The sequence below is a fragment of the Neophocaena asiaeorientalis genome, unplaced genomic scaffold, assembly GCF_003031525.2.
Source record: "Neophocaena asiaeorientalis asiaeorientalis breed wild unplaced genomic scaffold, Neophocaena_asiaeorientalis_V1.1 scaffold1324, whole genome shotgun sequence".
In the NCBI taxonomy this organism is placed as follows: domain Eukaryota; kingdom Metazoa; phylum Chordata; class Mammalia; order Artiodactyla; family Phocoenidae; genus Neophocaena; species Neophocaena asiaeorientalis.
In genome coordinates, this window is record NW_020172157.1 from 12074 (window position 1) to 36840 (window position 24767).

General features: G+C 37.5%; 1 protein-coding gene across 8 annotated transcripts in view; it reads right to left on the reverse strand.

The window, feature by feature from the left end:
• NLRP3 (NLR family pyrin domain containing 3) overlaps nucleotides 1-24767 on the reverse strand; it is a 53883-nt gene that overhangs the window by 6957 nt on the left and 22159 nt on the right. The window contains exons 8-9 of one of the 8 annotated variants that reach the window (XM_024754944.1): nucleotides 7444-7597; nucleotides 6543-7264 (exon numbers count right to left, since the gene is read on the reverse strand). The exons of 5 other annotated variants lie outside the window; for them this stretch is intronic. In XM_024754944.1, the coding sequence (XP_024610712.1) occupies nucleotides 7262-7264; nucleotides 7444-7597 (157 nt within the window). In that variant the 3' untranslated portion in view covers nucleotides 6543-7261. Of the gene's footprint in view, nucleotides 1-6542; nucleotides 7265-7443; nucleotides 7639-24767 lie in introns of those variants that run through there. 2 more of the 8 variants (XR_003004512.1, XM_024754933.1) reach the window with 2 other exon arrangements.

Consider the following 24767-nt stretch of genomic DNA (forward strand, 5'->3'; position numbering starts at 1 on the left):
GTCCATTGCACACTAACTTCTGCGTTTTAAATGGCCTCTCAGAGTACAAAGCCTTAGGTTTGCATTATTTGCAGTGGAACTAAGATTTTTGATGTACTACTCTTGGGTCAAGTTGAGAATATACTATCACCCAACAAGAGCATAAGGGCTCTGAGATGGAGAGCTGTGTCACTCCTGCCTAGAAGCTCAGAGAGTAATATACAGTATACAGAAAGTCACATGTGCTAGGCCTTCAACAAAGCTTTGATTTAAGAATATCTCATGTGGTCATATTTCTTTCTTAACAATGACATGTTTTTAAGTTCCAAGGTGCCTTAGAATCAGAAAAAATAGAAATACAGAAAGAAGTGGTTCAGACAGCATAGCATGAACAGATGACCAAAAGGAAACAGAAATAATTATCCATCTGCTAGTCTCCATCTTCCCAGTCAAGAATGAATCACAGCAAAAAAGACTGAGTAAGCAAGACAAAGAGGGAAACGAATCCCAAGAGGTATGAACAAAAACAACTGAGTGGGTTATAGTAAGTTCTTCTTTCTAGCTAAGGGAATTTTATCAGAGGATCTTCAGTGAACATGCAGAAGGGATTTTCAGGATTTCTGGCTGTCATAGACTGAATGTTTGTAGTCCCCACTCCTCCAAATTTCATATGTTGAAATCTTAACTCTCAATGTGATGGTATTATTGGGTTGGCCACAAAGTTCATTTGGGTTTTTCTGTAACATCTTAGGGAAAAATCTGAAAGAACTTTTTGGCCAATCCAATGGAATGTGGGGGCTTTAAGACGTGATTAGATCTTGAGGGTAGAATCCTCATGATGGCATTAGTGCCCTTTTAAAAGAGACCTCAGTGAGCTGCCTCCCCACTATAACCGTGTGAGAACACAGCAAGAGTGGCTGTATGCAAGCCAAGAATAGAGTCCTCACCAGGAACCAGGTGATCTACAGGCACATTTGTCTTGGATTTCCAGCCACCAGAACTGTGAGAAATAAATGTTTGTTGTTTGAGCCACCTAGTCTATGGTATTTTTGTTACTGCAGCCCAAATAGACTAAGACACTGGCAAGGATGAAGACCATTCCAGAAGACTAGAGATGGTCCTCAAAAAGGAAAAGAAAGAATATTTTGAAAGTTACAGAATAGTAAGATTTACTACTATTTCCAGAAAAGGGCTAAAAAGTTTTAGCAACAGCTGTTTGAGGAGAAGTGAAGTGGCAGCAATTACAAGTAGATAGGGTGGTTTTGTTAAGAATAAGTCACATCGGGATTATCAAAATGTTGGTAACCACTGAGACTGAGCGATGGGTACATAGAGTACATAATGAAATGTTTAGAAAAATCAAACAACCAAGCCCTACCAACCAAACCACTAGATTAGAAGAATGTAACCAACACCATATATCTTGGTTTCACCCAATCCATTCGACTCAGATCTACATTTACTGAACATAGATGTCTTTCCATGTACTATACTGTTACTGATTTTTTTTAAATTTACTAATGATATGTCTCATGTCACAAAAATGTCTCACAAAGAAAATTGAGGAAGAAGATTTAACATTTATTGAGTATCTACTAACTGCTTGGCTGTGTGATGATGACTTTAAATAGGATTACTTCATTGAATTATTACAAAACCAAGATGCACGTGTTGTCTTTATATCTATTTCTAAATAGAAAAATGGAGGATCAGAGAAATCAGTTGAAGAATAAGAAGGAGTTTTCTAGATGGTCAGTAGGAATGGGAGAGTAAGGGTAACCCTCAGGCAAAAGGAAAATGGTATGCAAGGGTGAGGAAGGGTGAAAGAGTGGGCCAGGTTCTTAGAACTAAAACTTCAGTATGACTCAAAAGAGTGAAAGGTGTGGTAGGCAAGAGAGAAGAAGCAGCAATCTAGGGCTGATCAGGGATAGCCTTGTGTGCCAAGCTAAGATATACCAAATTTACCCTGATTTCAAAGAAGGACATTTGAAGGTTTTTTGAGCAAAAGCCCAGTATTATCAAATTTGCATTTCAGAAAATTCCCTCTGTTGTTATGTAAGAGGAAGATGAGAGGCAGAGGAAATTGAAAGTAAACACAAGATAAGAATTAGCCTCCGTTTACTTGTCAGCTCTCTGGAAAGTCCCACTATTCAACAAGGCAGAATAGAGAGGGCAAGAAAAAGGAGAGCGGTGGGAAAAAAGTTACAAGAAATAAAGAATTTTGCAAATGCTTAGTGTGTGATGCTTGTGTAATATTGTGGAAGGGGCAGGGGCAATATGCAGCCAAAGAGAAAGACCTAAAATTCAGGAAAAGAAATGTTGGCTATACCTAACAAGATATAAAATGCCTAAAAGTTTTGCCTCATTAATTCCACTTGTAGGTATATGTCTGAAAGCAAATACACACACATAAAGTTGTATATATAAATATGCTTGCTGCAGAGTTATTTGTAATAGTGAAAAAGTAGAAACTCATCCAAAGGTTCATAATTCAATGAGCAGCTAAATATATTACCATAATGTATAGTATAGAGCATTATGCCGAAATCTGTAGATCTGTATATACCAGCATGGCAATGTGTCCACAATAAATGAAAAAAGTAAACCATGGAAAAGTGGTATCATAATGATTCCAGTTTGGATAGACAGAGTGTTTGGGGTTGAATCATGTCCCCCAACATTTCATATGTTGAAGTCTTATACCCCAGTACTTCAGAATATGACCTTATTTAGAAATAGGGTCATCGAAGATGTAATTAGTTAAAATGAGGTCATTAAGGTAAGCCCTAACCCAATATGACTGATATCCTTATAAAAGGGAGATATTTAAACTCAAAGATAGACACACACCAACACAGTGAGAACACCATGTGCAGATGAAGGCTAAGACTGAGGTGATACATCTATAAGCCAAGGAATGTCAAAGATTGCCGGTAAACCACCAGAAGCTGGAAGAGAAGTATGGAACATATTCTTCCTCACAGCTGTCAGAGGAACAAATCCTGCCGACACCTTGATCTTGGACTTTTAGCCTCCATTACTAAGACAAAATAAATTTTGTTTGGAACATTTTAACAATAGCAGAACATTCTTCTCAAGTGCACATAACGTTTTCTAGGATAGATCATATGTTAAGCCACAAAACAAGTCTTAGCAAATTCAAGAAGATTGAAATTATACCAAGTATCTTCTCAGACCACAGTGGTATGAAACTAAAATCAATAACAGGAGGATAATAGAAAAACTCAAAAATACATGAAAATTAAACAATGCTCTTCTGAACAACCAATGGGTCAAAGAAAAATTATAGGGGCAATAAAATATCTTGAGTCAAAAAAAAATTAAAAACAACATACCAAAACTTATAGGATGCAGGAAAATCATTTCTAATGGGAAAGTTTCTAGCCATAAATGCATACATCAAGAAAATTGAAAGATCTTAATTAAACAACTAACTCTACACCTCAAGGAACTAGAAAAAGAGGAATAAACAAAGCCCAAAGTTAACAAAAGGAAGGAAATAAAAGATTACAGCAGGGCTTCCCTGTTGGCGCAGTGGTTGAGAGTCCACCTGCCGATGCAGGAAAAAAAAAAAAAAAAAAAAAAAAATTACAGCAGAAATAAGTAAAATAAAAAGTAGAAAAATAAAAGAAAAAAATAACAAACTAAGAGTTGGACCTTTGAAAAGATAAACAAAATTTACAAACCTTTAGCTAGAAACCTCCCCCCCCCCAAAAAAAAGGAGAGAGAGAAAGAAAACACAAATCAATAAAATTATAACCCAAAGAGGAGACATTAAAACTGATATCACAAAAATACAAAAGCTCGTAAGAACTGCTATAAACAACTGTAACAAACTGGACAACCTAGAAGAAATGGAAAAATTCTTAGAAACATACAAGCTACCAAGAATGAATCAGGAAGAAAAAGAAAATCTAACCAGATTAATTACTAGTAAGGAGATTGAATCAGAAATAAAAAAAAAACTCTGAGCAAAAAAAAGGTCCAGGACCAGATGGCTTCACTAGTGAATTTTATTAAACATTTAAAGAAGAATTAACACCAATTCTCCACAGATTTTCCAAACCTCAAAAAGGAGAGAACACTCCCTAACTCATTTTATGAGGCCAGCATTACCTTGATATCAGATAGGACACTATAAGAAAAGAAAACCAGAGACCAATTTCCTTGATGAATATAGATGTAAAAATTCTCAACAAAATACTAGTAAACTGAATTCAGCAGCACATTATAAGAATCATGCAGGACTTACCTGGTGGTCCAGTGGTTAAGAATCTGCCTGCCAATGCAGGGGACACGGGTTCAATCCCTGGTCCAGGAAGATCTCACATGCCGTGGGGCAACTAAGCCCATGCACCACAACTACTGAGCCTGTGCTCTAGAGCCTGCGAGCTGCAACTGCTGAGACCATGTGCCACAACTACTGAAGCCTGTGTGCCTAGAGCCTGTGCTCTGCAATAAGAGAAGCTACTACAATGAGAAGCCCACGCACTGCAATGAAGAGTAGCCCCTGCTCACTGCAACTAGAGAAAGCCCATGCGCAGCAATGAACACCCAGCACAGCCAAAAAAAAAAAAAAAAAATCACATGACCACCTCAGTAGATGCAGAAAAAGCATTTGACAAAATTCAACATCTGTTCATGATAAAAACCCTTAACAAATTAGGTATAGAAGGAACATACCCCATCATAATAAAAGCCATATATTACAAGCCCACAATTAACATCATACTCAACAGTGAAATTTTGAAAGCTTTTCTCTATAATCAGAAACATGACAAAAGTGCCCACCTTCCCCACTCCTATTCAACATAGTACTGAAAGTCCTAGCAAGAGCAATCAGGCCAGAAAAAGAAATAAATGTATCAGAATTGGAAAGGAAGAAGTAAAACTGACTCTACAGATGACATGATTTTTATATAGAAAATCCTAAAGACTCAACCAAAAAACTGTTAGATCTAATCAATGATTCAGTAAAGTTGCAGGATACAAAATCAACATACAAATGTCAGTAACATTTCATGTAGCATTGGTGGTATAGTGGTGAGCATAGCTGCCTTCCAAAAGCCAGTAGCATTTCTATACACTAATAACATTATATAAAAAAGAAATAAAGAAAACTATCCCATTTACAGTAGCATCAAAAACAATAAAATACTTAGGAATAAACTTAATGAAAGAGGTGAAAGATCTCTACACTGAAAACTATAAGACATGGGTGAAAGACATTTAAGAAGACACAAACAAACGGAAAGATATCCCTTGTTCATGTATTGGAAGCATTAATATCATCAAAATGTCCATACTACTTGAAGACATCTACCGATTCAATACAATCCTTATCAAGACTTCACTGGAATTTTTCACAGAAGTAGAAAAAACACTTCTAAAATTTATATGGGTGTGAATAAACAAATAAACATTTTCAAAATTATAAAAAAAAATTTATATGGAAACATAAAAGACCGAGAATAGCCAAAGTTATCCTGAAAGAGAAGAACAAAGCTAGAGGCATCATACCTCCTAATTTCAAAGTATATTGTAAAGCTATGGTAATCAAAACAGTATCATAGTGGCATAAAAACAGACAATAGACCAATGGAACAGGATCCAGAGACAAGAAATAATTCCATGGATACGCCATCAACATATATTTGATGAGGAGCCAAGAATACTCAATGGAGAAGACAATCTCTTCCATAAATGGTGCTGGGGAAATTAGATATTCACATGAAAAAGAATGAAACTAGACCCCTTTCATACATCACTCACAAAAATCAACTCGAATAGGATTAGAGACTTAAAGATAAGACCTGAAACCATAAAATTCCTGGAAGAAAATATAGAAAACAAAGCTCGTTGACATGGGTCTTAGTAATGATATTTTTTTAATATGACTCCTAAAGCATTAGCTGCAAAATTAAAAATAAACAAATGGGACTACATAAAACTAAAGCTTCTGCATAGCAAAAGAAATAATCAACAAAAGGAAAAGGCAACCTACAGAATGGGAGATGATATTTGCAAATCATGAATCTGATAACAGGTTAATATACAAAATGTAAAGAACTCATATAACTCAATAGCAAAAAAGCAAATAATCCAATTTTAAAATGAGCAAAGGGCCTGAATAGATATTTTCCAAAGAAGATATTCAAATAGCCAACGGGTACATGAAAAGATGCTCAACAGGACTACTCACCACGGCAATGTAAATTAAAACCACAATGAGATACTACCTCATGTCTATTAAAATGACCATCATCAAAAAGAAAAGTAATAACTATAGATAACACTGCTGTATGGTATATTTGAAAGTTGTTAAGACAGTAATTCTAAAACATTTTTTGTAACTATATGAAGTGATGGATATTAACAGTGGCAATCATTTTGCAATACATGTATGTCAAGTCATTATGCTATACACCTTAAACTTATACAGTGCTGTACTTCAATTATATGCCAATAAAATTGAAAGAAAAAAAGTAAAAATAAATGTTGCTTAAGCCACTCCTCTTGTGGTACTTTATTACAGTAGCCCTAGAAAACCAATACACAGAGTGTATTAAGATGGATGGGTAGATGGACAGATAAATGGATGGATGATTGTTCATGTATAACAAAATGTCTGGAAGTTTGCTCATCAGCCTGCTGTAAATGGTTCTCTCGGGAAGTCAGCTGAAAAGGAGCTTTCAATTCTTACTTCATGTATTTGTATTATTTAACATTTTCACACTAAGCATGTATTACTTTTGTAATTAGAAAACTCACAAGCAGGACTTCCAGTTTCCAGGCCAGCATGTAGAAAGCTTAGAAGTTGCCATTCCGTCCTAACAACAAGGTAAAAGCTGAACAAGCTGACGAATCAACAATACTTCTTAAATCCACGAGAAGTATGGCCACAACACAATTTGCTGCCCCCAAAATTGGGGAGACACAGAGGCAAATACAAAGAATCATAACTTCCTGAAACCCATGAGCTTAAACCTCTGAGGGAATCAGTGCCCAGGGAGGAAAACCTGAATTGTAATTGACAAATAAATAAAGGCTAGTTTTGGACAAGTCTGAACACTAAAAACACCAGAGGACCCCGTCATAAGGGGACCTGCATACTTTTGTGAGTTTTACCTTCAGGAGCTCAACCAAGTTCTCACATTAAATATCAGGGGAAAATCCCTCTGTGCTTCCAGTATGGGGAGGAGTAAAGGAACCATTTTAAAATACAAGCATACGTCAGAGATATTGTCAGTTCGGTTCCAGACTACTGTAATGAAACAAATATTGCAACCAAATTAGTCACACGAAGTTTTTGGTTTCCCAGTGCATATAAAAGTTATGTTTACACTGTACTGTAGTCTATTACGTGTGCAATAGCAATATGTCTAAAGAAAACAATATGCATACTTTAATTTAAAAATACTTCATTGCTAAAAAAATGCTAACCGTTGTCTGAGCCTTCAGTGAGTCATAATCTTTGCTGGTGGAAGGTCTTGACTCAGTGTTGATGCCTGCTGACTGATCAGAATGGTGGTTGCTGAGGTTTAGGGTGGCTGTGGCGATGTCTTGAAATAAGACAACAGTGAACAACAAGGTCCTACTGTAGAGCACAGGGAAATATATTCAACATTCTGTGATAAACTGTAATGGAAATGAACATGAAAAAGAACGTATACATATGTATAACTGAGTCACTCTGCTGTACAGTAGAAACTAACACAACATTGTAAATCAACTACACTGCAATACTTTTTTTTTTAAAGACAACCATGAAGTTTGCCATATTGATTGACTCTTCACTTGAACACTTAGAAGAATTGTAGGGTTATTAATTGGCCTAATTTCAATATTGTTGTGTCTCAGGGAATAGGGAGGCCCACTGAGAGGAAGAGAGATGACACAGGAACAGCCGATCTGTGGAGCAGTCAGAACACACACCACATTTATTGGTTAAGTTCACTGACTTATATGGGGGTGGTCTGTGGTGCCCCTAAAACAGTTACAATGGAACCATCAAAAATTGCTGATCATATGGATCACCATAACAAATATAATAATAATCAAAAAGTATGAAATACAGCGAGAATTACCAAAATGTGACACAGAAACACAAAGTGAGGAAATGCTATTGGAAAATGGTGCGAATAGACTTGCTCAACACAGGGTTGCCACAAACCTTCAATTTGTAAAAATTGCAATGTCTGTGAAGCACAATAAAGCAAAGATCAATAAATTAACGTATGCCTATATACCAGAAAACTCTGTTCTTTTCAACAATACTTGTCTTCAGGAGAAAATAGTTGCCCAAAGCCTAACTTGCTGGGATATTGTTAGTCTAACTGATCTTAGGGAAGGGAAATACTCAGCTTCAGCCTACTCTAGGTATCCTGTTCTGCTAAGAACGGGGGAAAAAAACTGAGAAGCAGTTGAAAAGCACTGAGAATTAACAGTCCAGAGGTATAAATTCACTAAAAGACTGAAACCTAATCATAGGATTATAGAATGCTTCAACTCTTCTCACACTTCACTACCACATTACTAAAGTTCTATTTAGAGTAGTTCCCGCTACACAGTACATCATGTCCAGGATTCAAGAAGAAGTTACAAAACAGTTTAAAAGGCAAAAAATAAAGGTTGAAGAAACAGAGGAAACATCAGAACCAGAGTCAGATATGGCAGGAATGTGAACTTATCAGACCAGGCATTTAAAATAATTATAACTAATACCCTAAGAGCTCTAACGAATTAAGTAAATAGCATGGAAGAACAGACAGGCAAAGTAATCAGAGAGAGGACCAGTCTCTCCCAACAGGAAACCTGCACAAGCCTCTTAGACAGCCTCCTTCACCAGAGGACAGACAGCAGAAGCAATCAATCCTGCAGCCTGTGGAACAAAAACCACATTCACAGAAAGACAGACAAGATGAAAAGGCACAGAGCTATGTACTAGATGAAGGAACAGGATAAAACCCAAGGAAAACAACTAAATGAAGTGGACACAGACAACCTTCCAGAAAAATAATTCAGAATAATGATAGTGAAGATGATCCAGGACCTCGGAAAAACAATGGAGGCAAAGATTGAGAAGATGCAAGAAATGTTTAACAGAGACCTAGAAGAATTAAAGAACAAACAAACAGAGATGAACAATACAATAACTGAAATGAAAATTACACTAGAAGGAATCAATAGCAGAATAACTGAGGCAGAAGAATGGATAAGTGACCTGGAAGACAGAAGGGTGGAATTCACTGCTGCAGAACAGAATAAAGAAAAAAGAATGAAAAGAAATGAAGACAGCCTAAGAGACCTCTGGGACAACATTAAATGCAACAACATTTGCATTATAAGGGTCCCGGAAGGAGAAGAGAGAGAGAAAGGACCCAAGAACATATTTGGAGAGATTACAGTCGAAAACTTCCCTAACTTCCCTAAGATAGCCACCCAAGTCCAGGAAGCTCAGTGAGTCCCATACAGGAAAAACCATATGACCATCTCAATAGATACAGACAGAGCTTTTGACAAAATTCAACATCCATTTATGATAAAAACTCTCCAGAAAGTGGGCATAGAGGGAACCTACCTCAACATAATAAAGGCTATATATGACAAACCCACAGCAAACATCATTCTCAATGGTGGAAAATTGAAAGCATTTCCTCTAAGATCAGGAACAAGACAAGGATGTCCACTCTCACCACTATTATTCAACATAGTTTTGGAAGTCCTAGCAATGGCAGTCAGAGAAGAAAAGGAAAGAAAAGGAATCCAATTTGGAAAAGCAGAAGTAAAACTGTCACTGTTTGCAGATGACATGATACTATACATAGAAAGTCAGAAAGAGAAAAACAAATATCGTACATTAACACATATATGTGGAACCTAGAAAAATGGTATAGATGAACCTGTTTCAGGGCAGAAATTGAGACACAGATGTAGAGAACAAACGTATGGACACCAAGGGGGGAAAGCTGAGGTGTGGTGGGGGTGGTGGTTTCATAAATTGGGCGATTGGCATTGACATGTATATAGTGATGAGTATAAAACTGATGACTAATAAGAACCTGCTGTATAAAAACAAAAACAAAAACCTGAGCCTAGGGGCTTAGGGGAGGGATGGAGTGGGAGGTTGGGGTTAGCAGATGTAAGTTATTATATATGGAATGGATAAACCACAAGGTCCTACTGTATAGCACAGGGAACTATATTCAGTATCTTATGATAAACCATAAAAAAAAAAAGTAAACAGAAAGATGGAAATTCCAAGAAGGAACCAAAAAGGAAAGCTAGAGATTAAAACAACAAAAAAACCCAAAAAATAATAATACTGTAACAGAAAAGATGAATGCCTTTGATGGGATTATTAGTAGACTGGACATAGCTGAGAAAAGAATCTCTGAGCTTGAGGATATCTTAATAGGAAGCTCTAAAACTCAAAAGTAAATAGAAAAAAAGATGGAAAATAAAACCCAGAATATCCAAGAACTGTGGAATAACTAACTATAAAAATTGCCATATGAGTGTAACACACGTATAATGAAAATACCAGAAGGAGAAGAGAATGGAACAGAATAATTACAGGAAACAAATATGACCAAAAATGTTCACTAAGTTAATGTCAGATGCCAAATCACAGATCCAGAGAACGCCAAGCAATATAGATACCACAAAAAATGGAAAAAAAAAAAAACTACAGCTAGGCATATCATTTTCAGAACACAAAAAATCAAAGGTAAAGGAAAAATCCTGAAAGAAGCCAGAGGGAGGAAAATACCCTTTCTGTTTAGGAGCAAAGACAAGAATTACAACTGACTTATTCTCAGAAATCATGCAAACAAGAAAAGAAAGGAGTGAAATATTTAGTGTTGAGAGAAAAAAAAATCCTAGAATTTTGAACCCTGTGATATTAGCCATCAAAAATGAATATTATTCAGCCTTTGTTTCTCATACAAACAAAAATTGAGGGTATTTGTAGCCAATAGAACACCTTGCAAGAAATGAAATGTTACTTTAAAAAGTTCTTTAGAGAGAAGGAAAATAATATACGTCAGATGTGCATAAAGAAAGGAAGAGCACCAGAGAAGGAACAAGTGAAGGTTAAATAAAAACTTTTATTTTTCTTATTCTTTTTTTTTTTTTTTTTGCCGTACGCGGGCCTCTCACTGTTGTGGCCTCTCCCATTGCGGAGCACAGGCTCCAGACACGCAGGCTCAGCGGCCATGGCTCACGGGCCCAGCTACTCCACGGCATGTGGGATCTTCCCAGACCGGGGCACGAACCCATGTCCCCTGCATCGTCAGGCGGACTCTCAACCACTGCGCCACCAGGGAAGCCCTATTTTTCTTATTCTTAATTGATCAAACAGATAACATCATGTTCAAAATAATAGCAACAATGTATTCAATGATTTATATTTATGTGTATATATATCCTTATATATAAATTGAATGAATGACAGCAATTATACAAGAGACAGAAAGGAGGAATTAGGATTACTTTGTTATTATAAGGTATTCATACTGTGAAGTGCCATAGGGTTATTTGAAAGTAGACAGATTAGTTGTAAATATGTATTACAAACTCTGGAGCAACCACTAAGAAAATTTTTTTGAAAGTAAAATGGAGGGAATCCTGGCTGTCCAGTGGTTAGGACTCAGCACTTTCACTGCCATGGGCCCAGTTCAATCCCTGGTTAGAAAACAAAGATCCTGTAAACCGGGCAGCACAGCCAAAAAATAAAGTATGACAGATGTGCTAAGAAAAGAGACAAAATGGAATTATATAAAAGGTCCACTTAAAGTCACAAAAGGCAGAAAAAGAGATGAAGACAAAAATAAGATAAAAGAACAAGAGCAATAAATGGAAAATGGGAACAAATATGAGATATTAATCCAATAATGTCAATAATTAATTTATCAATGATCTAAATAAATCAATTAAAAGGTATCAGAGAGTGAACAAAAAATAAGACCCAACTGTTTATTGTCTACAAGAAATCCACTTTAGGACTTCCCTGGTGACCCAGTGGTTAAGAATCCGCCTGCCAATGCAGGGGACACGGGTTTGAACCCTGGTCTGGGAAGGTCCCACGTGCCGTGGAGCAAATAAGCCCGTGCTCCACAAGTACTGAGCCTCCGCTCTGGAGCTTGCAAACCACAACGACTGACCCCATGCCACAACTACTGAAGCCCACGCGCCTAGAGCCCATGCTCCGCAACAAGGGAAGCCACTGCAATGAGAAGCCCGTGCACCACAACGAAGAGTAGCCCCTGCTTGTCTCAACTAGAGAAAGCCCACACACAACAAAGACACAACACAGCCAAAAATAAATAAATATATATATACATATATATATAAGAAAACCAGTGAATCTTGGGCTTTCCTTGTGTTGCAGTGGTTAAGAATCCACCTGCCAATGCAGGGGACAAAGGTTCGAGCCCTGGTCCGGGAAGATCCCACATGCTGCGAAGCAACTAAGCCCGTGTGCCACAACTATGGAGCCTGCGCTCTAGAGCCCACGAGCCACAACTACTGAAGCCTGCATACCTAGAACTGGTGCTCCGCAACAAGAGAAGTCACCGCAATGAGAAGCCCACGCACCACAAGGAAGAGCAGCCCCACTCAACAGAACTAGAGAAAGCCTGCACGCAACAACGAAGACCCAATGCAAACAAAAATAATTTTTAAAAAAAAAAGAAAGAAAAAGAAAATCAATGAATCCAAAAGAATCCTGAAAAGATCAATAAAACTGATAAATTTCTAGCCAGGCTAATGAAGAAAAACAAAGAGAGAGGACACAAATTACTAATATCAGAAATGAAAAAAGGGAAATCTCTACAGTTCCCCAAAATATTAAAAGGATAATAAAGGAATCCTACAAACAATTCTATGTGCACAAATTTTATAAGTTAGACGAAATGAACCGATTCTTTAAGGACAAAATTTCTCAAAACTCAAACAAGAAGAAATAGTCTGACTAGAACTTTATCTATTAAAGAAATTGAATCAATAATTAACAAACTTCCAAAAGAGAGAGTACTAGACACAGATGGTTTCACTGATGAATTCTAATAAATGTTTAAGGAAGAAATTTTACCAATCCTCTACAACTTCTTTCAGAAGAGAGAAGCAAAGAGAACATTTCCAAACTCATTCTATGAAGCCAGCATTATAAATATCTCTTATGAGCAAAGGTGCAAAAATCCTCAAAAGAATATTACCAAATTGAATCCAACAATGTATAAAAAGTTATGTACCATGATCACATGGAATTTATCCCAGGTATTCAAGATTGAATTGACACTTGAAAATCAATTAATATAGTCCATCACATCAACAGAATATAGAAAAACTTGTATGATCATATCAATAGATACAGAAAAAGCATTTGACAAAATCCAACACCAATTCATGATAAAAGTACTCAGCAAACTAGGAATTAGGAAAACTTCCTGGACTTGTTTTAAAAAATCTACAAAAAAACTCTACTGGTAACAGCATACTTAAAGGTAAGGAACCTGAAGTTTTCCCACTAAGATTAGGAAAAAGACAAGGATGTCCCCTCTCACCACTCCTTTTCTTCATCAGAGTAGAAGTCCTAGCTAATGCAATAAGACAGCAAAAGGAAAAATAATAAAACGTATACAGATTGGGAAGAAAAAATAAAGCTGTGTTCACAGAGGACATGATCTTCCATACAGAAAATCTGAAAGAACTGACAAAAAAACTCCTAGAATGAAAAAGCAATTTCAGCATGGTGGCAGGATATAAGGTTATGAGGACACAGGGAGGGGGAAGGGTAAGCTGGGATGAAGTGAGAGAGCAGCACTGACACATATACACTACCAAATGTAAAACATATAGCTAGTGGGAAACAGCTGCATAACACAGGGAGATCAGCTTGGTACCCTGTGACCACATAGAGGGGTGGGATAGGGAGGGTGGGAGGGAGGCACAAGAGGAAGGGGATATGGGGATATGTGTATACATATAGCTGGTTCCGTTTTGTTATACAGCAGAAACACAACATTGTAAAGCAATTATATTCCAATAAGGATGTTAAAAAAATGTGGTATATATATATAATGAAATACAACCCATCCATAAAAATAGAATGAAATAGCGACCTGGTGGTGCAGTGGTTAAGAATCTGCCTGCCAATGCGGGGACATGGGTTCAATCCCTGGTCCGGGAAGATCCAACCTGCCATGGAGAAACTAAGCCTGTGGGTCACAACTCTGAGCCTGCACTCTAGAGCCCATGGGCCACAACTACGAGCCCACGTGCCACAACTACTGAAGCCCACGTGCCTAGAGCCTGTGCTCCACAACAAGAGAAGCCACTGCAATGAGAAGCCCGTGCATCTCATCGAAGAGTAGCCCCACTCACCGCAACTAGAAAAAGCCCACACGCAGCAATGAAGACCCAATGCAGCCAAAAATTTAAAAAATAAAGAATGAAATAATGCCACTTGCAGCAACAGAGATGGAACTAGAGATTGTCATACTAAGTGAAGTAACTCAGAAAGAGAATGACAAATACCATATGATATCACTTACATGTGGAATCTAAAATATGACACAAATGAACTTATCTATGCAACAATCATCGAAGAGTAGTCCCACTCACCGCAACTAGAAAAAGCCCACACGCAGCAATGAAGACCCAATGCAGCCAAAAATTTAAAAAATAAAGAATGAAATAATGCCACTTGCAGCAACAGAGATGGAACTAGAGATTGTCATACTAAGTGAAGTAACTCAGAAAGAGAATGACAAATACCATATGATATCACTTACATGTGGAATCTAAAATATGACACAAATGAACTTATCTATGCAACAGAAATGGAGTCACAGACATAAAGGATAGACTTGTGGTTGCCAAGGGGGAGGGCGTTGGGGGGATGGAGTGGAAGTTTGGGGTTAACAGTTGCAAACTGCTATATATGGAATGGATGGACAATGGGGTCTTACTGTATGGCACAAGGAACTATGGTCAATATCTTGGGACAAACCATAATGGAAAAGAATATTGAAAAGAATGTATATATAAATATATGTATAACTGAATCACTTTGATGTGCAGCAGAAATAAACACAACATTGTAAATCAACTATTTTAAAAAAAGATGTGGTACATATATACAATGGAATATTACCCAGCCATAAAAAAAGAATGAAACAATGCTATTTGCAACAACATGGAGGGATATGGAAATTATCATACTAAGTGAAGTAAGTCAGACAGGAAATACAAATATCATATGATATCATTTATATGTGGACTCAAAAGAAAAAAATGATACAAATGAACTTATTCACAAAACAGAAACAGACTCACAGATTTGGGAAACAAACTCATGGTTGACAAAGGGGAAATGTGGGGAGGGAGGGATAAATTAGGATTTGGGGATTAACATATACACACCACTATATATAAAATAGATAATCAACAAGGACCTACTGTATAGCACAGGGAACTCTACTCAATATTCTATAATAACCTATATGAGAAAAGAATCTGAAAAAGAATGGATATATGAATATGTATAACTGAATCACTTAGCTGAACACCTGAAACTAACACAACATTGTAAATTAACTATACTCTAATATAAAATAAAAATTTAATTTAAAAGAATCCATCCCTTTCCTATACTAGCAATGAACTAGTAGAATTTGAAATAAAACACAATACCATTTATATTAACACCCAAAAAACTGAAACATTTTAACCAAGCAGGACCCTATGAGGCCTTCCCAGAATAGACCTACACCCACATCCTCCACCTGCCTTTTGTCTGAAGAAAAACTTTAGTCAAAGAATAAATTTAATCAGAGAAATGAGAAAATGCAGAAAGAAAGGAAAACAGTCAAGCAAGACAAAATAATAATACTTTAGTCATTAAACAAAGTCAAGGACCTTTAGTTCTTCCTCAAGGATTATAGATATTATTCTGAGCCATGTCCGTTGAGCTGTTTTGCAGAAACTGAAACCCCCACTAGGTGGAAGAAGTTAACTGTATGTTGCCCACAAGTGCGTAGACCCCAGACCATTTGGAACCAGAAGGTTGATGATGCTGACTCTTGATTACCTCACCACCAACCAATCAGAAGAATGTCCACAAGCTGACCACGCCCTGCTCCTTGAACACTATAAGGCTCCTTACTACACCCTCCAGTGTGGGACTCACAGTTCTGAGGACATTAGCCCACTGTGGCCCCCTTTGCCTGGCAAAGCAATAAAGCTATTCTTTTCTACTTCATCCAAAACTCTGTGTCCACATTTTTATTCAGTGCAGGTGAACAGAGGCCGAATTTCAGCAACAATACTTAGGTATAAATCTAACAAAATATGTATAAGATCTACATAAGGAAAACTACAAAAGCCTGATAAAAGAAATCAAAGAACCACATATAGGGACAGATATTTCATGTTCATGGATAGGAAGACTCGATGTTGTCAAGATGTCAGTTCTGTCCAACGCAATCTATAGATTCAATGCAGTCCCAATAAACTTCCCAGCAAGTTTTTTTGTGTGTGTGGATATTGACAAAATGATTCTAAATTTTATATGTAGAAGCAAAAGACCCAGAATAGCCAACAAAATAGTGAAGGAAAAGAACAAAGTTGGAGGACTGACACTACTCAGCTGAATGACTTACTGTAAAATAACAGTAATGAAGACAAAAGAATAGACAAATTGATCAATGGAACAGAATAGAGAGCCCAGAAATAGAGGAACATAAATATAGTCAACTGATCTTTGACAAAGGAGCAAGGGCAAAGATAAGTCCTTTCAACAAATGGTGCTGGACAACTAGACATCCACATACAAAAACATGAATCCAGACACTCATACTCTTCACAAAAATAACACAAAAATTAACTCAAAACAGACCTAAAGGTAAAACACAAAACTATAAAACTCCTAGAAGATAACATGTGAGAAAATCTAGAGGACTTTGGGTTTGGCAATGACTTTAGTTTGGCGATGATCAAACTCATGATCCAAGAAATAAATAATTGATAAGTTGGACTTTATCAACATTAAAATTTTCTTCTCTGAGAAAGACACTGTCAAGAGAATAAAGAGACAAGCTACACTGGGAGAAAATATTTGCAAAAGATATATCTGATAAAGGACTGTTATCCAAAATATACAAAGAACACTTAAAACCCAACAGTAAGAAAAGAAAAAATACAGTCAAAAAATGGGCTAGGGTTTCCCTGGTGGCACAGTGGTTGAGAGTCCGCCTGCCGATGCAGGGGACACAGGTTCGTGCCCCGGTCCGGGAAGATCCTACATGCCGCGGAGCGGCTGAGCCCGTGAGCCATGGCCGCTGAGCCTGTGCTCCTCAACGGGAGAGGCCACAACAGTGAGGGGCCCGTGTACCAAACAAAAACAAACAAACAAACAAAACAAACAAACAAAAAATGGGCTAAATACCTTAACAGACACCTTATCAAAGAGGATATACAGATGGCAAATAAACTTATGAAAATATGCTCCACATCATATGTCATCAATGAAATGCAAATTAAAACAACAATGAGATACCACCACATACATATCAGAACAGCCAAAGTCTGGTACACTGAAAACACCAAATACTGGCAATGATATGGAACAGTAGGAGCTCTCATTCATTGGTGGTGGGAATGCAAAATTTTATACCCACTTTGGAAGACAGTTTTTCAGTTTCTTACAAAACTAAATATTTGTTACCATATGATCCAGCAATATCACTCCTTGGTATTTACCCAAAAGAGCTGAAAAGTTATGTCCATGCAAAAGCCTGTACACAGATGTTTATGGAAGCTTTATTCATAATTATCAAAACTTGGAAGCAAACAAGATATCCTTCATTAGGTGAATGGATAAATAAAGTGGTACTTCCAGACAATGGAATTGTATGATATTCTGTTTAAGGCAAAATTATGGAGACAGTAAAAAGATCAGTGGTTACCAGGGATTAGAGGTGAGGGTGGGATGAATAGACCAAGCATGGAGGATTTGGGGGTCAGTAAACCTACTCTCTGTGTTACTACGATAGTAGATACATATCATTATACAATTGTCCAAACCCACAGAGCATACCAAATGAAGAGTGAACCTAATGTAAACTATGAACTTTGGGTGATTATGATATGTCAGTTAGGTTCATCAGCTGTAACAAATGTACCACTCTGGGGGGTGATGGTGATAATGGGGGAGATTATGCATATGTGAGGTAGGGGGCATATGAGAAATCTCTGTATCTTCCTCTCAATTTTGCTGTAGCTAATTCCCCTCTAAAAAAGGTCTATTTAAAAAGAGAAAAGCACAAGAGCAACATCTAGGTTTAAGATCTGTTTGGGGAGCCACCTGTATACAGGTTGTTTTCGAAGCTGAGGGGCATATGAGAGTTCCCAGAGAGTGTAGAAACATTTAGTGAAAAAGAAAACCAATCGTGAAATCCCCAGACCACAGGAAGAGAAGTCAATGCAGAAGCCAGAGAAGCAGAAGCCATAAAATTAGCAGGAAAAACTGAGCAGTGCCCTAAAAACAAGAAAGAAGGGTTTAAAGGAGGAGATGATGAACAGAATTAAAGGCAACAGATTTCAACTAGGATTAGGACTGAGGAGAATCTACAAGAGTCAGAAACAGGATCACTGAGGGTCAACTGAGAGTTTATGCTCTGGGCCCCTTCACTTCTTTTTGCTTTGTGTGGAGTGTTTTCCCCTGGCTTCCTCATGGCTCTCACTCTCAGTTTATTTAGTACCCAATCCCATGTCATCTGCATGAGAGGCATTTACTGAACACTTGGGCAAGGAAGGAGTCCTCATTGTCACTCCAGTTTTTATTATACAACTTACATATATTGTACATTGTTTTGCTTGTCTATTGTCTAGTGTTTATCACCCACTATAAGAATGTTTGTGAAACCTGGGTCTTGGTTTGTTTTACTCACTGCTACTATCAACACCCACAACTGAGCCCCCAGAGTACCTGGAAAATAAAGGGGCTAAATCATATCTGTTGAACAAACCAAGAGTAGCAGAAGCCAAATTGCTGAGATAGAGTAATGATATAAGGGAAGGAAATGAAAGCATTGAATATAGACTTTTTTGGTAAAGAGCTTGGCAATATATGAGGATGGGTCACTGGGACAGGCCCAAGGAGGTAACAGAGCTTTGTGAAGATCTATGGATTTTAATTATGGATTAACAGATTATTCCTCAGTAAAGACCCTTCCTGATGTATTTGGTGCTGATCTGGTTGGTATTTCTGTCAGTAACATTAATGAAGACATTTACAGTTTGCTTGTTATATGTCTAGGTAATACTGACTGGATCATGATTCAAAAATGCCTAGACAGCTCTCTCACTTGCCCGCTTGCATCACTTACAAGCATCCTACATTAATAAATCTAGTTCTTGCCTATCACTGTGCCTCTCACTGAAGTTCTTCTGCACTGAGACACAAAGAACCTGAGCCTCAATAAGTCCAGACACCAGCACAGAGATTTCTTCAAGATGGCAGAGTAGAAGGAGGTGCACTTACTCCCTCTTGTGAGTGCACCAGAATCACAACTAACTGCTGAACAATCACGGATAGGAAGACACTGGAACTCACCAAAAAAGATACCCCACATCCAAAGACAAAGGAGAGGTTGCAATGAGATTGTAGGAGAGGCACAGTCACAATAAAATCAAATCCCATAACTGGTGGGTGGGTGACTCACAAGCTGGAGAACACTTATACCACAGAAGTCCACCCACTGGAGTGTAGGTTCTGATCCCCACATAAGGTTTTCCAATCTGGGGGTCCAGAAATGGGAGGAGGAATTCCCAAGGAATCAGACTTTGAAGTCTAGTGGGATTTGATTGCAGGACTTTGATAGGACTGGGGGAAACAGAGACTCCACTCTTGGAGGGCACACACAAACTAGTGTGTGCATCGGGACCCAAGGGGAAGGAGCAGTGACCCCATAGGAGACTCAACCAGACCTACCTGCTAGTGTTGGAGGGCCTCCTGCAGAGGTGGGGTGGGGTGGCTGTGGCTCACCATGAGAACAAGGACACTGGCAGCATAAGTTCTGGGAAGTATTCCTTGTTGTGAGCCCTCCAAGAATCCACCATTAGCCCCACCAAACAGCCTGTAGCCTCCAGTGCGGGGTTGCCTCAGGCCAAACAACCAACAGGGAGGGAACACAGCCCCACCCATCAGCAGACAAATGGATTAAAGTTTTACTGAGCTCTGTCCACCAGAGCAACACCCAGCTCTACGCACCACCAGTCGCTCCCATCAAGAGCTTGCACAAGCCTCTTAGATAACCTCATCCACCACAGGGCAGACAGCAGAAGCAAGAAGAACTACAGTCCTGCAGCCTGTGGAATGAAAACCACATTCACATAAAGATAGACAAGATGAAAAGGCAGAGGATTATGTAGCAGATGAAGGAACAGGATAAAACCCCAGAAAAACAACTAAAAGAAGTGGAGATAGGCAAGCTTCCAGAAAAAGAATTCAGAATAATGATAGTGAAGATGATCCAGGATGTCAGAAAAAGAAGGGAGGCAAAGATTGAGAAGATGCAAGAAATGTGTAACAAAGACCTAGAAGAATTAAAGAACAATGACCTAGAAGGATTAAAGAACAAACAAACAGAGATGAACAATACAATAACTGAAATGAAAAACACACTAGAAGGAATCAATAGCAGAACAACTGAAGCAGAAGGATGGATAAGTGACCTGGAAGACAGAATGGTGGAATTCACTGCCACAGAACAGAATAAAGAAAACAGAATAAAAAGAAATGAAGACAGCCTAAGAGACCTCTGGGAAAACATTAAATGCAACAAGATTCACATTACAGGGGTCCCAGAAGGAGAAGAGAGAGAGAGAGGACCTGAGAAAATATTTGAAGAGATTATAGTCAAAAACTTCCCTAACATGGGAAAGGAAATAGCCACCCAAGTCCAGGAAGTGTAGAGAGTCCCAGGCAGAATAAACCCAAGGAGAAACATGCTGAGACACATAGTAATCAAATTGACAAAAATTAAAGACAAAGAAAAATTATTAAAAGCAGTAAGTGAAAAATGACAAATAACATACAAGGGAACTCCCATAAGGTTAAGAGCTGATTTCTTAGCAGAAACTCTACAAGCCAGAAGGGAGCGGCATGATATATTTAAAGTGATGAAAGGGAAGAATCTACAACAAAGATTACTCTACTGGCAAGGAACTCATTCAGATTCAACGGAGAAATCAAAAGCTTTACAAACAAGAAAAAGCTAAGAGGATTCAGCACCACCAAACTAGCTCTACAACAAATGCTAAAGGAACTTCTCCAAGTGGGAAACACAAGAGAAGAAAAGGACCTACAAAAACAAACCCAAAACAATTAAGAAAATGGTCATAGGAACATACATATCGATAATTACCTTAAACGTGAATGGATTAAATGCTCCAACCAAAAGACACAGGCTCACTGAATGGATACAAAAACAAGACCCATATATATGCTGTCTACAAGAGACTCACCTCAGACCTAGGGACACATACAGACTGAAAGTAAGTGGATGGAAAAAGATATTCCATACAAATGGAAATCAAAAGAAAGCTGGAGTAGCAATACTCATTTCAGATAAAATAGACTTTAAAATAAAGAATGTTACAAGAGACAAGAAATGACATTACATAATGATCAAGGGATCAATCCAAGAAGAAGATATAACAATTATAAATGTATATGCACCCAACATAGGAGTACCTTAATACATAAGGCAAATGCAAAAAACACTTATAAAAGAGGAAATCGACAGTAACACAAAAATAGTATGGGACTCTAACAGCTCACTTACACCAATGGAAAGATCATCCAGACAGAAAATTAGTAAGGAAACATAAGCGTTAATGACACAATAGACCAGATAGATTTAACTGATATTTATAGGACATTCCATCTGAAAACAGCAGATTACAGTTTCTTCTCAAGTGCACATGGAACATTTTCCAGGATAGATCACATCATGGGTCACAAATCAAGTCTCAGTAAATTTAAGAAAACTGAAATCATATCAAGCATCTTTTCTGACCACAACGCTATGAGATTAGAAATAAATTACAGGGAAAGAAACATAAAAACACAAAAACATGGAGGCTAAACAATACACTACTAAATAACCAAGAGATCATTGAAGAAATCAAAGAGGAAATCGAAAAATACCTAGAGAAAAATGACAACGAAAACACGATGATCCAAAACCTACGGGTTGCAGCAAAAGCAGTTCTAAGACGGAAGTTTATAGCAATACAATCCTAACTCAAGAAACAAGAAAAGTCTCAAATAAACAATGTAACCTTACACCTAAAGGAACTAAACCCAAAGTTAGCAGAAGGAAAGAAATCATAAAGATCAGAGCAGAAATAAGTGAAATAGAAACAAAGTAAACAATAGCAGCGATCAATAAAACTAAAAGCTGGTTCTTTGAGAGGATAAACAAACTTGATAAACCATTAGCCAGACTCACCAAGAAAAAGAGGGAGAGGACTCAAATCAATAAAATTAGAAATGAAAAAGGAGAAATTACAACAGACACCACAGAAATACGAAGCATCCTAAGAGACTACTACAAACAACTCTACACCAAAAAATTGGACAACCTGGAAGAAATGTACAAATTCTTAGAAAGTTATAACCTTCCGAGACTGAACCAGGAAGAAATAGAAAATATGAACAGACCAATCACAAGTAATGAAATTGAAACTGTGATTGAAAATCTTCCAACAAGCAAAATTCCAGGACCAGATGGCTTCATGGGTGAATTCTTTCAAACATTTAGAGAAGAGCTAACACCCATCCTTCTTGAACTCTTCCAAACAATTGCAGAGGGAAGAACACTCCTGAACTCCTTCTATGAGGCCACCATCACCCTGATACCAAAACCAGACAAAGATACTACAAAAAGAAGAAAATTACAGGCCAACATCACTGATATATATAGATGCAAAAATCCCCAACAAATACTAGCAAACAGAATCCAATAACAAATTAAAAGGATCATACACCATGGTCAAGTGAGATTTATCCCAGGGATGCAAGGATTCTTCAATATGTGCAAATCAATCAATGTGATACACCATATTAACAAATTGAAGAATAAAAACCATATGCAGAAAAATCTTTCCACAAGATTCAACACTCATTTATGAAAAAAACTCTCTAGAAAGTGGGCATAGAGAGAACCTACCTCAACATAATAGAGGCCCTATATGACAAACCCACAGCAAACATCATTCTCGATGGTGAAAAACTGAAAGCACTTCCTCTAAGATCAGGAACAAGACAAGGATGTCCAGTCTCACCACTATTATTCAACATAGTTTTGGAAGTCCTAGCCATGGCAATCAGAGAAGAAAAAGGAATATAAATTGGAAAAGAAGAAGTAAAACTGTCACTGTTTGCAGATGATATGATACTGTACATAGATAATCCTAAAGATGCCACCAGAAAACTACTAGAGCTAATCCATGAATTTGGTAAAGTTGCAGGATACAAAATTAATGCACAGATATCTCTTACATTCCTATACACTAACGATGAAAGATCAGAAAGAGAAATTAAGGAAACAATCCCATTCACCATTGCAATAAAAAAATAAACTACTAGGAATAAACCTACTTAAGGAGGTAAAACACCTGTACTCAGAAAACTATAAGGCATTGATGAAAGAAATCAAAGATGACACAAACAGATCAAGAGATATATCATGTTCTTGGATTGGAAGAATCGATACTGTGAAAATGACTATACTACCCAAAGCAGTCTACAGATTCAATTCAATCCCTATCAAATTACCAATGGCATTTTTTACAGAACTAGAACAAAAAATCTTAAAATTTGTATGGAGACACAAAAGACCCCGTATAGCCATAGCCATCTTGAGGAGAAAAAATGGAGCTTGAAGAATCAGACTCCATGACTTCAGACTATACTACAAAGCTACAGTAATCAAGACAATGTGGTACTGGCACAAAAACAGAAATAAAGATGAGTGGAACAGGATAGAAAGCCCAGAGATAAACCCACACACCTATGGTCAATTAATCTATGACAAAGGAGGCAGGGATATACAATGGAGAAAAGATAGTCTCTTCAATAAGTGGTGCTGGGAAAACTGGACAGCTACATGTAAAAGAATGAAATTAGAACACTCCCTAACACCATACACAAAAACAGACTCAAGATGGATGAAAGACCTAAATGTAAGACCAGACACTATAAAACTCTTAGAGGAAAATATAGGAAGAACAAACACTCTTTGACATAAATCACAGCAGCACATTTTTTGACCCACCTCCCAGAGTATTGGAAATTAAAACAAAAATAAACAAATGGGACCTAATGAAACTTAAAAGCTTTTGCACAGCAAAGGAAACTATAAAAAAGATGAAAAGACAATCCTCAGAATGGGAGAAAATGTTTGCAAATGAATCAATGGACAAAGGATTAATCTCCAAAATACATAAACAGCTCATGCAACTCAATATTAAAAAAACAAACAACCCAATCCAAAAATGGGCAGAAGACCTAAATAGACACTTCTCCAAAGAAGACATACAGATGGCCAAGAGACACATGAAAAGTTGCTCAACATCACTAATTATTAGAGAAATGCAAATCAAAACTACAATGAGGTATCACCTCACACTGGTTAGAATGGGCATCATCAGAAAATCTACAAACAACAAATGCTGGAGAGGGTGTGGAGAAAAGG